A 13,649-nucleotide genomic window follows, 5' to 3' on the forward strand; every position below is an offset into this window, starting at 1 on the left:
CTGCGCATACGCAGTTCAGAGCTCCGATCGGTCCGCCAGCGCTAAGCCCCACACACAACGCAGATCGGGCCGGAGCCGGCAAAACGCGTATGGGCGCGCTGCAAAGAGGATTCCAGGCACGGATCTATTTGACGCCCAGATCCGGCATTTAGACTCAAAATGGTAAAATTCCCCCCTTAGTGTCACCTAATTTTATAACATGAGGTTTGAGATATTTTACAAGTGTCTTTGGAATTGAATTCTGCCCAGATTTTTGGAAGAGCCACAAATCAATGGTATTTGTAATCACTAATTCCTGATATATTTAGTTTTTTTTATTCCTTAATGGTGAATTCGCAATTGGCTCAATTCCTACATTATGATTTCACAATTAAAGTAAAACAAACATGAAGATTTTTAATGTAGGCCGGATTGAACTCCCTGATTGAGCTCATTATTGCCTGCCTAATCAGGGAGTCTTTTCTGAATATATAACTGGGAATGTCAAGTCTCCTGGCATTCCGGATTCTGACTGTGAACCTGAAACACTATGAACTGTAATAGAGCTTGTAAATAAAAGAGAATCTGGTGAAGGGACACCAGCCTCTGAAGACTTATTTCAGAAACCATTCACGCAAAAACCCATCTGGTTCACTAATGTCCTTTAGGGAAATAAATCAGCCATCCTTATCTGGTCTGGCCTATGATCCACAGCAATGTGGTTGACTCTTAAATGCCCTCAGGGATGGGCAATAAATGCTGGCCCAGCCAGCAATGCCCACATCCCATGAACAAATTTAAAAAAAGGCAGGGAGGCATAAGAATCAGAACATCAGAATGACTCCAGATGCTGTACATGATCATGCGGGAACTGACTCATGCAAGATGCAACACTACTGTACCAATCAAGGACGCTATCAGTGAATAAGAAGCAGGAAATGAGATGGGTGGAACATTTTTGGAAGATCATCAACCAGCTCAATCCCAGCTCCATGTTTGAATTCGCTAACACTGCACCTCAGCAGCTGAACGTTATCCTGGGAGAAATTGCCACATGTGATGTTCAAAGAGCCATAACTGCCTGAAGAAAACCAAGCCTGGGCTCGATGATATACCAGCAGAGCTATTGAAACATGGTAAGAACAATATCACAACAGGGTTCATGGACCTTTTCAATAAGATCTGGACTGTTGGGGACATCCTGGAGATGAGGACTAATCAGCAAGCTGCCAAAGAAAGGGAACCTCAGTGTCTGCAACATTGAAAGGGCACAACACTGCTGTCAGTATCTGGCAAGGTCTACAGAATGGTGCTCCTCAATAGACTGAAGGCAGAAACAAACAGTATGCTTCGTGAAAAACAGGCAGGTTTTCGGCATGGCAGAACATGCTGTGATCAGATCTTTACCCTCAGGAATATCATAGAATAGAGAAGGCACATGTTATCAACTTCATTGATTTCAAGGAGGCTTTTGAGAGCATCCATCGGCAGATACTCTGTACATTGTAAGACAGTATGGCATACGGAATAATAAATTAACATCTTCACAGCCTTGTATCACAGCTCCAGCTGCTGCATCAAGCCCCCAGCATTGGCACCCTTCAACATAATCTGTTATGATCCCAGTTGGTGTTATAACTGAACAGGAAGATCCCAATTGGAACCCTGGCTCAAAAGACCGTAACTTTTACTTTTTTTATACAAAGTGGAGGAACAGAGTCACAGGACCGCTAACTTATTTTAATGAGGAAAAAAATTTATTAAACATGAAAAATTGGATTATGATACAATATTCCTTTACTCCACCCTTAGCTTAACAACTACACACCGATTTTAAGATTAACACAAAATACAACTTAAGCTATAATGGTCTCATTAACACACAAAGTCCCTATTAAGCATACAAGATGACTGTGGTAAGACACACTCCTCTCTGAACCCAAGTGAATGCCAATGGAGTTTTCCGCAAAATCCCCCCAGATGATTCTTAAACCATGAGCCACTTTGTCTCATTGAACTCTGGCTTCCACGAGTGATTTCAAAATCCACTTTCAAAAGGCACACTTTCAAACCTTCTTTTAAACGATGCTTTTCCCCCTCTGTTTCCATCAATGTTTCATTTTCAGGTTTTACACCTCTTCAGGTTTCTTGTCTTCAAGGCTTTTACCCAAACTTCAAGGTCCAGCCACTGATTCCCACAATAATTTCAAATAATGTCTCCAAACTGGAGTAATTTCTCACAAACCTTAGCACTACTGCAGATAACTTTCTGGCTTCTCATGATCCAATGCCTTTTAAACTCTTTGTGACTTTACTGAACAGTAATCTGTTCTGGTTCCAAGTTTCCCCTGTTCCGTTAACCCCAGACTTGGAATTTCTCTAGTTTCCTTAACTTGATAAACTTTCCGGCATCTGTTTTCTTAACCATTACTCCATAAAATGACTTTTCTTCGAACAAGGCTGAGAGAGACGTTCTCTCTTTAGCCTTTTAAAACCAACTGCCTCTGGCAGAGCTGTGAGAGTGCCTTCCTACCTATCTCCTGAAAACAATTTGGCGAAATTAAAACTTAAAAGCTTCTTTACCTTATAAGGCCCCAGTTGCTAAGCCACCACTGCTGGTTTATTTACTCTTAACACCATAGCCCTCTCTTAGCACAATAGAATCACAGTTGGAGTTGAAAGCAACCCCCACAAATACAAAGACCTTTGTCCAGTATGGATCTAACTATAGGTTTTACCCTTCAAGGCACAGAAATATTAAATTATACCCATTTAAAACTATTTCTTATGTAACCAACATAAATATAAATCCCTTAAATCTCCCTTTATTTTCCTAACACGTCACAGGAGAACAGCAAACGGCTGCATACCTTTCCCATTTCTCTTCCTGTTGGTTATTGAGTTTATCATGAGGAAGGTAATGGTGGATGCAGACTTCGGCATGAAGACACATACCCTTTTTAATATTCATAGAATTTCTTATCATCTTGAGATGTAATGGTGAGGTCAGAAATACTCCAGAAAATATTTCTATATTGCCAAAAAGAAAGCATGACAGTGACTACTCAGAATATTTGAAACAGATAAAAGACAATTGTCTACAAAAGTATTGTAAACAAAGGGCATAACACAAGAAGGAGTTGCCTGACAATGTACAGTACAGGTTAGATAAGGATTAGCTGTCTGGAAATAGATATTTATCTAACGTTTATGACATCTTTTGGCTCCAATCAGCAATTATGTCAAAAATCTGATATTTTGGCAGGCCTGTACAAGTACAATGATTTTAGTTAAAAGGTACTCTTAAACTGCAGCAAGAAAACACATGTAGCTATACCACAAAAAGCACTAAAATAGATAGAGGGTGCAAAGACATGTTCTATGTATTCATAGGATTTGGGCCTCACTGGCTAGGCCAGCATTTGTTGCCCAACCCTAAATGCTCTTGAGAGGATGGTGATGAGCTGCCTTCATGAACTGCTGCAGCCCCTGTAGTGTAAGTACACAGGGCTGTTAGGGAGGGAGTACCAAGATTTCAACCCAACAGCAGTGAAGAAGCAGCGATATATTTCAAAGTCAGGATGCTGAGTAGCTTGGAAGGGAACATCCAGGTGGTGGGGTTCCCATGCATCTGCTGCTCTTGTCCTTCTAGATGGGAGCAGTTGTGGGTTTGGAAGGTGCTGCCAAAGGAGCCTTGGTGAATTCCTGCAATCCATCTTGTAGCTGGTACACACTGCAGCTACTGTGCGTTGGTGCTGGAGGGAGTAAATATTTGTGGATGGGATGTCAATCAAGAGGGCTGCTTTCTCCACTCATCCAGCTAAGTAGAGAGTATTCCATCGCATGATTGACTTGTGCCTTGTAGATGGTGGACAAGCTTTGGGAAGTCAGAAGATAAGTTAGATGCTGCAGGGTTCTGAGCCTTGACCTGCTCTTTTAGCCAAAGTATTTATATGGCTAGTCCAGTTCAGTTTCTGGTCAATGGCAACCCGCAGGATGTTGATAGTAGAGGATTTAGCAATGGTAATGTCATTGAATGTCAAGGGTCAATGGTTAGATTCTCTTTGTTGGAGATGGTCATTGCCTGGCACTTATGTGACACAAATGTTACTTGTCAGCTCAAGCCTGGAAATTGTTGAGGTCCTGCTGCATCTGGGGGTGGACTGCTTCAGTATCTGAGGAGCAGTGAATTGTGCTGAACATCAGCAAAAATGCCTATTTCTGACCTTATGGTGGAAGGAAGGTCACTTCCACCATAAGGTTGAACTCTGGTTTCCACATGAGTGATTTCAAAATCCACTTTCAAAAGGCACACTTTCAAAGATGTGAAGATGGTTGGGCCTAGGACATTACCCAGAGAAACTGCTGCAGTGATGTCCTGGAACTGAGATGATTGACCTCCAACAACCACAACTTTTGTGCTAGGTTTTACTCCAACCAGCAGAGAGTTTTCCTCTGGTTTCCATTGACTCCATTGTCGCAGAAGGCTGTGGAGGCCAGGTCATTGAGTGTCTTTAAAACAGAGATAGATAGGTTCTTGATTAATAAGGGGATCAGGGGTTATGGGGAAAAGGCAGGAGAATGGGGATGAGAAAAATATCAGCCATGATTGAATGGTGGAGCAGGCTCGATGGGCCGAGTGGCCTAATTCTGATCCTATGTCTTATGTTCTTATGGGCTCCAGTTTTGGCAGGGCTCTTTAATGCCACACTCAGAGAAATGTTGCATTTTCATCACTCTACTGATGATCTTAAGTCAGTTGGTACGTGCTTTCAGGCTTTTGTATCTTTTTCATGATGGAAGAAGGTGGGAGAGAGTATGCCCAGGGTGCGTGGGGTTCTTGATTATGCTGGCTGCTTTGCCATGCAGCAGGAAATGTAGACGGAGTCAATGGATGGGAGGCTGGTTTGTGTGATGGACGAGACTATGTTCACAACCCTTTGTAGTTTCTTGTGGTCTTGGTCAGAGCAGGAGCCATACCAAGCTGTCTGGAAAGGATGCTTTCTATGGGGCACTTATTAAAAATTGGCGAGAGTTGTAGCGGACATGCCGAATTTTCTTAGCTTCCTGAGAAAGTAGAGGCATTGATGGGCTTTGTGGTAATGGTAGAGTGGGGAATATACTGGACCATGAGGTTACAAATTGTCATTGACTACAGTTCTGCTGCCGTGATGGCCCACAGCACCTCATGGATGACCAGTCCTGAGTTGCTAGATCTGTTCAAAATGCATCCCGTTTAGCATGGTGGTAGTGCCACACAACATGATGGAGGGTATCTTCAATGTGAAGACGGGACTTTGTCTCCACAAGAACTGTGCGATGGGCACTTCTACTGATATTGTATTGGATAGATTCATCTGCAGCAGGCAGGTTGGTGAGGATCAGGTCAAGTATGTTTTTCCCTCTCATCACCTACTGCAGACCAGTAGCACTCGGCCAGCTCGGTCAGTAGTGGTGCTACCAAGCCACTGTTGGTGATGGACATTGAAGTACACAAGCAAAGTAATGTTCTGCATCCTTAGCACCCTCAGTGCTTCCTCCAAGTAGTGTTCAACATGCAGGAATACTAATGCCTGGAGACTTCAGGGGGTCCAGAGTTAATATTGCAGTTTCCCAGGGAAACTCCCTCCCTCCTGGTCCTGGTGGGATAGGACAAACCTTGAGATGGTGATGGTGGTGTCTGGGACAAAATCTGCAACGAATGATTCCATGCGTATGGCTATGTCCAGCTGTTGTTTGACTAGATTATAAGACAGCTCCCAATTTTGGGAACAGCACTCTGATGTTAGTAAGGAGGGTCGAAAGGGCTGAGCTTGCCATTGTCATTTTGTGCCTCCGTCAATATGGAGTGGTCCATCCAGTTTCATTTCTTTTTATAGGCTTTGCAGCAGTTTGATACAACTGAGTGTCTTACTAGGTCATTTCAGAGGGCATTTAAGAGTCAAGCACAATCCTGTGGATCTGGGGTCACATATAGGTCAGGCCAGGTCAGAATGGCAGATCTCCTTTCCTAAAGCACCAGATGGGTTTTCATGACAATCAACAATGGGTTTATGGCCATATTAGAGTTTTCATTGAATTTAAATTTCACCTCAAACCTAGGTCCCCAGAGCGCTTGTGTACTTCAATGTCCATCCGCCCCCCCCCCCCCCCCCCCCTCCCAAACCCATTCTGGGAACCATCTGACAGAATTGCTTCTGTCAGATGGTTCCCAGACCAGTGCAATTGTCCAGGGGAAGTTAACGCTTCTGGACAATTGCCGGGTAGACCCTTACATGGGAATTTCTCAGAGCAATTCCCCAGCACATCACTGGGGTACCCCCTAAATGTGACTCTGGGGAACTAGGAAGTTACCGGCCACTTTTTGTCATACTTTAGGTGGAAAACAAACACTTTATACAAATTTTACTGACCTAATTTGTTCTACCTAAATTCAATTTTTTAACATTTTATCATTTATCTGCAAACTTAATCATTGTCTTGACTTTATTAATTATAATTTGGTCATATGGACAATTTTAGAAAGAGCAGGCAGAACCAATCAAAATGTTCACCTGCCATTTTTCTCCCACAGCTCCTTATTAAAATCATAAATAAACTAACATACAAACAATGTTTTAACTCACTCAACTCAAGACAGAAATGTGTTGATTATGTTACTGAGGGACCAAATTTTGTCATGGCTGAGGACAGGAACCTAAGGCCCACTCTGAGCTGTCATGCGCCATTCCAGTTAACACTAAGCCAAATGCAATAACTTATAGTTCTGCCTTTTCTTCCACCATGTTTATTCCCACATTATTCAGGCCTGCGGCTAGTTTTATGGTGGTATGCAAGACTACTCAAACTTATGGAGGTATTTAATTTATTATTGTTTACAAATTGACAAATAAAGAGCCTGTACCACTATAGACTGAATTTAAGCTGATAATGAGACTCAAAGATGGATAAAGCCTGTGTGGGATGCAGTGAATACCATGACAGAACAACTGTTTGGAGCCCCCCAGTACCATCACCAAACCCCCTGCCCCTTGCCGCCCCTTCCTATGCAGTCAGAATGTGGAATGCTTTGCTAACTTCTGCATGGGATCTTACTCGATCTTGGTGCTGCGAGAACCTGCAACTCAACCACACAGTGGTGGTGGACCCAACTTGATGAAATTCCAAAATTCCTCTTTTGTTGATCATCCACTCATGCTGCTAAAATCTATGGCCTCAAAAATGCATTTCCTTTCCAGAATACTCCCATCATAAAATTGGAGACAGTCTGCCTAAATGGTTGGAAAACTAAACTGGTCGAGTGAGAGTCTCCAGCTAGCCTTACAAGGTCTTTGGTGCGGAAGGAGGGCAGGGCATGTAAAATGATTCACTGCATTGATAATTCTCGCTTACTCTGCCACTAATGAGACCCAGCATAAGTTGGACGAGCTATAGCTTGAATATGGAATCCAGTTGGAACCATGGTCTGAACTCTGGGAATGGCCAATTTTGTTTTCAGAATTTCAATGCTGTCCTTTTACAAATTATTGGATCTCTTGTAGACACTGAAGGGTTATAATTATTTTAATAGTCTTTCGAACTTTAAAACATAAAGGTTTAAGAAATCTCTTAATTGATTCCAGATAGATTTGCTATGGACATCAACACACCAAATTCTACAAAGTTAAAACATTAGATTGCAAATATATTACTGATGTGAATCATTCGCAACACACACCATGGAATGTACAGCATCACACAAGAAGAAAATAGCAGGCAAGCAGAATTCAGATCATATCTGTGATCAGAGTTATACAGTGCACATCTTTGTATTTATCTTAATCTCCTGGGATAACAAAAATGAGCATTGCTTCATGCTTATCCCCTCAGTACCAGTTCTGACATCCTATTACTATAGGGGATGAAATCCACTGTTTGTAAGAATTCTCATAATCTATTTCTTAATTCATTTGGGGGATGTGGGCTAATTCACTTGCTTTAAGTGCTTTAAAGGCTACGAGTTAGAAGACTGATATCTCCTTCGAAATGCAGACATTTTTAATTGAAATGTTTTGTCAGAATGACTCTATCTTCAATTCGCCAAACCACGGTTTGCAAGGAGATACTTAAGGTACTTGAATTGTTTTATTGTCTATAACCATTTAGTGTGGTTGTGTGTACAGGAAAGGAGGACTGATAAGGATCTTGCAGCAGCCACAATGAATGGGAAATTACTGAATTTAAACATATGCTCATTGTCAAGGAATGTCTAATATCATTACTTGAACAAAGAATTGGATGCCTCATTGGATATTTGTAGTTTAAGTACACTTTTGATAGGACAATACAATCTTGTCCCATCAAACATACAGCCTACATTGGAAAGAAGGATTTCCAATGGCAGGAAGTTCAGAAACCAGAAACACAGTTTTTGAGATAATTGGAAAATTAGAAATTTTTTCCTTGCAATTTTTAAAGATCAGGAACGTATAGCAGATTTAAATAACTGAGGTCCAAGCCCTGATCCCTTTCGTACTGGCTGGTTACAGCCTGCTAAATGCTCAATGACCTGTTTATCCCTTTTCTCTTTTCCCAATAACTAGTCCTCAATCCATGGTAATATTTTGCCTTCAATTCCATGCACTCTAATGTTGTGTAATAAGCTCTTGCATGGCAATTTTTCGAATGCTTTGAAAATCCAAATACACTTTATACACTGCTTCCTTTTATCTACACTCCTAGTTACAACTGTAAATCAATGTTGATGCGTCCTGATAAAATGGTGATGATTTAATCAGGTTGGCACTGCAGGGTTTCAGGGGGTACTGCTAGAGCACTGCCCAGCCATGTCCCTGACCAATGGGGGCTTCAATGGCTTCCAATCCCCTGGCATGGTCAGATTAGGTGCATTGGCCATGCTAAATTCTCCCTCAGTGTACCCGAACAGATGCTGGAGTGTGGTGATGAAAGAATTTTCACAGTAACTTCATTGCAGTGTTAATGTAAGCCTACTTGTGACTAATAAATAAACTTTATCCATTTGTGGAAACCAGTAGTGATTCTCGCTGGCTTCACATTCCGCTGGCAGGTGGGATAATTGAAGGGGGCCGGGTGAAATCGGCTTAAAGCCGATTCTCCATATTTAGATGCCCTTGCTGGGCATGAACCAGTTTATGTTGCTGACCGGGAGGCAGGAAGAATCTCAAAATGAGTTCACCCTGGCACAAATTGCATTATGGCTCCTCTCATGAGATTCTCCGTCCATAATGCGATTTGCACCTGCTCGCATGAGGCTGGAGAATCGCCCCCTATGACTATGAGAATGGAGATGACTTGTCCATTATGCTGCATCATGCTTCAAGTCCCAATATCTTAATGATGAGGCAGAGTGATGGCACTGAAAGGAACAAAAGGAAGCAAATATTGTACTCTGGATCCCACTACCCCACATACCTAATGATCTGTGGCTTGAAAATCAGCCGGCTCAGTCACATGAAGACCCATCGTAGAAACTCCTAACCCTGAGTAGGTGTCACCCTCGAATCACCAGATGCCACATCAAGATGACAGCCAGGTACCAAGACAAAGGTGGAAAGGTGGCACGATGGTTAGTGCTGCTGCTTCATAGCGTCAGAAACCCAGGTTCAATCCCAGCCTTGGTGACTGTCTGTGTTCTCCCCATGTCTGAGTGGGTTTCTGCCAGGTGCTCCAGTTTCCTCCCACAGTCCAAAGATGTGCAAGGTGGCAGATTGGCCATGCTAAATTTCCCCTTAATGTCCAAAGATGTGTAGGTTAGGTGGATTAGCCATGGCAAATGCGCAGTGTTGCGGGGATGGGGTGAGAGGATGGGTCTGGGTGGGATGTTCTTTCAGAGAGTTGTCCAGACTGAGTGGACCGAATGGCCTCCTTCGGCACAGAAGGATTCTATAGTGCTATGAAACCAAGCCTGGGATTAGGCACAGACAAAGGTTGAATAGGGTGCATAATTAATGATTGTCTATCGGACAAATTTTCCTGACAGATACAACTAATTTTTCATGTTTCCGGCTATCTTTAATACTCCTTTGTGAGAACCCCACTCCCATTTACTGCAGCAATTAGTGTTTCTATAACCCCTACAACATCACAATTTTGTGCTGTTAGACATCCCTCCAACCCCAACATTTTCTTCTGAATGCTTCTAACATTCAAATAAAGGCAATCAGTTTGTTCTTTACATTCCCAAGATTTACTTCCTTAATTACAATATTCTCTTCTTTCCCTCCACCACTTCCTCCTTACTTATGGTAGCTGACATAGCCATGTACACGGACAATCTCTAATTGTTGTTAATGTTGAAATACTCTTTGTATTGTAAACAAATATCAAAAGATTGTTAAAGTACATATTAAGCAAAAGCTTAATTATTTTATGTTTGTATAAAATAGCATTCATTCAGGACAATACTAAGTTTTGATTTCCTCATTCTTTTTGCATGTAAGGCAGTTTATTAAAGAAAGCTCATCAACAAACATTAGAAACATTATATCTTCTACAGTACCTGTAAACCATTCAGTTGCTGCTCTCCCAGAAGACGTTGTGTCTCCTCCAACTCCTGCTGAAAGCGTAACCGGCTGTTTTTCAGATTGGCCCCACTCTTCTCTTGCATAAGTTTCGCATAAGCCTTAGCTGCTGAAAGTTGTTTCTGATAGCGTGAACCATTTCTAATCTCTCCACGAGCTGACAGACTCAGAAATGAATCAGTGGTCCTAGGAATACAATTCCATAGAAATTATGTACAATATTCTTTTTTTTAGACTGTGCGATGGAACTGCCTTATTCATAATACTATAGTCAAAATCTTAGTTAAACATATATGGCAAAAGTATTCTATGGGGAAAAGATTAGTGGAAATGGATACAGCAAAAAAAAATAACCTCCAAACTTTGCTGTGACACATTCCTAACTTATCAAAATAAATTCAGATGTTTGGGGCCAGAATATATAAAAGGAGGATTGAATTTACATCTGCACAGCCCAATCAAATTACACTACTCACTTTGGGGCGATCTTACCAAAAGAATTCTAAGTCCTGGACGGGTGTGAAAATGGGACAGTTTCAGATCATTTTTTTGGGCGAGTTCAAATCTGCTACCTTATCCACTTAAGAGTAAAAAAACCCGGCAGTAATGGTTTTCTCGCCTATAGGGGAGGGGGTAGGGTGCTCAAGTCATCCAAACACTGGCTGAGAGCAGTAGAGGGTGTCATTGCGCATGTGCAGGTCTCTAGCAGCACAGGCTTGTCACTCAGCCTCTGCTGCGGTCAGCCTGCCTCAAAGAGAACATCCCCCCACCATCTACTGCAGGGGCCTGCGGCCTAATGTGACCCCCACGACATGTCCAATCGATTGACCCCGTGACAACCCCAGGGGACCCCGATTCCCCCCCTGCCAATCAGCCACCCGATTACTCCCCCTATAATCGGCCACCTGACCCCACACTCTGGTCAGTGTCGGCCCGACCCCCCCACCCATGGCCAGCCCCGATTGCATCAGGGATCCTGGGGGGGAGGGAGGGGGACAGAGCGGAAGTGGGTCCCCCTCCTTTCCTCACCAATCCTTTATGCAGAGTTCACAGTGGGTCCCTCCATCACTCCTACCACTGACCAGCTGCTCCCGGTCCGGCCCTGCCCCCTCTGGCCCCCATACCCTTGGCACTGCCCGGTGCCCAGTGGGCAATGCCAGGCTGGCAGTACCAGGTTGGCATTGCCCAAGGGGCACCCCGTTGCCTCCAACCTCCCCGGAGGGCCTCAATGGCCTCCAGTCTTACCTGCGAGGCCGTCACAACTGGTCCCCATTGCTGGGGGACCAGCTGTGACCCGCGCTGTAGAGAACCTTTCCCGACGAGGTCACACAGGTAACTGAGCCCAGGCTCATGAAACCAATATAAATTCAGATTATAGCAAATTTAAATAAATTATTCAGCCTCGCACCTGAAATGGGCATGAGGCTGATCACGCCGGACATCCGGTGCCGGTAAGATCGTGAGAGGTGAGAAATCAGGCATAAACCTGTCCATCGGCCAGTGGGGTGCAACGGGAAGATGCCCCTTTAAACCTACTTCAATTGAAGACCCCATCAGGTCCTCACATGCTCCACTATGAGTAATCAATTTGTATTATGGATGTGTAGTACAGGGATAGCAGATAGTGATTCTATAGCATAACAAAATGAATATTCTTTTAGAAAGAAGCAAGAAAGCTAGTTTCACTAGTTATTTCAATAGCAACTAGATGCAACAAATTTAGTATGATCACAAACAGAGGCAAGACTAATTGCAGTGGATTTTGGTGGTGGACAGGTTTTGAGTAGCATGACTGATTGAGTAGCTACAGGCTGTCTGATCATTTAAAAAAGATGATCAATTCGTTTCGACAAAATGATCTCGTTATCTGACTTCTGATATAAAATGATTGCCCTAGAAAAGCTCACCAGCTCTTATGCTATCACCGGGCTGGAAGGTAGAAAGCTGGTGTCGCAGTAGCCCATGTTGTGTCAGTGGAGCTTGGAAGAGCACTCATGCACCTTCCGCCTCCACAATAATGAATTACAAGTTGTCTGCCAGACTCTTCTTTTGCTGGACCACCAGTTGATACTGTACAGATTGTGCACAATGCGTACTCGGTACTGGTATGATCTTAAATAATAACAAAGGTTTTATCAATGTCGTAGGAGTCTCAGGCAAGAGCTCCCCCACAACCCACAAGGAGCAGGAGATTCTGAATTTGATATTGGCCAGGTGTTTGAACAGGACTCTATACTTTTCCCCACCATTTTAAGAGTGTTATTTGTCTGTTTCTGCCCAATGGTGCATATGAAAACCTATCTCCTTGTCTTTATCTGGAGGGTAGTTGGAATATTACATCCTCTGTCACAAGCCATTTCTGAATCAAAGCCCATTTTTTTAAAAAAAGGGAATAGTTACCTAACAAAAAGGCTATGGGGAGAAAGCAAGAATGGGATTAAACTTCAAGGTTTAGAGAGGAAAAAACACTAGCACTGATATTTTGCCAGATAGCCTATCACTCTGGAATAACTATGATTCTACTTATCAGAACATCTGAAACTTTAACTGACAAGTGTCGAAAGTATTTTACTTTTAAGCTATGGGCAGAATTCTCCATAAGGGACTAAGCATGGGGCAGGGAAGGGGAGTGTTACCCACCACAGGAAATGCCACATCTTCTGGCCCCAACCTCATTAATTATGCATCTGGGAGTTTAGTGCCCTATTCCCTGATGGGGCAGGCTTGATTGCATCTGTCCTGCCATTATATCTGGGTGCAATATTTAAAAGGCGCTGAACATCACTGAAATAATGTTGAAGAAAGAAGATGGATGTCCAGGAAAATGATAAGATTAGAAAATGGATTTCCTCAATGACACAGAAGCTGGAGGATTCACCCAATAAATCCTTCCCCCACTTGAGGTGTTCAAGGGAACAGTGTCGCTGGTGGCCTCCATCCCAAACTCTGAAGGTAATCCCAGACATTCTTGTGGTCTGTCCCGATCTCTGAATGTCAAATTGTTCCAAACCTGTTCTGGCTTGGCGTGTTTTCCCATCAGCAACACGGGAGAATCAGGTATGGGGGGAAGATTCCGGTCGGGCCTTCATCTGCATCCCATTAGCAAGATGCAAATCAGTTTTATGCCGG

At 43.0% G+C, this 13,649-nt stretch overlaps 1 protein-coding gene across 1 annotated transcript in view; it reads right to left on the reverse strand.

The window, feature by feature from the left end:
* cep126 (centrosomal protein 126) overlaps positions 1-13,649 on the reverse strand; it is a 105,567-nt gene that overhangs the window by 61,019 nt on the left and 30,899 nt on the right. Inside the window, exon 5 of the mRNA XM_078222781.1 lies at positions 10,499-10,706. Coding sequence (XP_078078907.1) covers positions 10,499-10,706 — 208 coding nt within the window. The remainder of the gene's footprint in view (positions 1-10,498; positions 10,707-13,649) is intronic.

The sequence above is a fragment of the Mustelus asterias genome, chromosome 10 (assembly GCF_964213995.1).
Source record: "Mustelus asterias chromosome 10, sMusAst1.hap1.1, whole genome shotgun sequence".
NCBI lineage: Eukaryota > Metazoa > Chordata > Chondrichthyes > Carcharhiniformes > Triakidae > Mustelus > Mustelus asterias.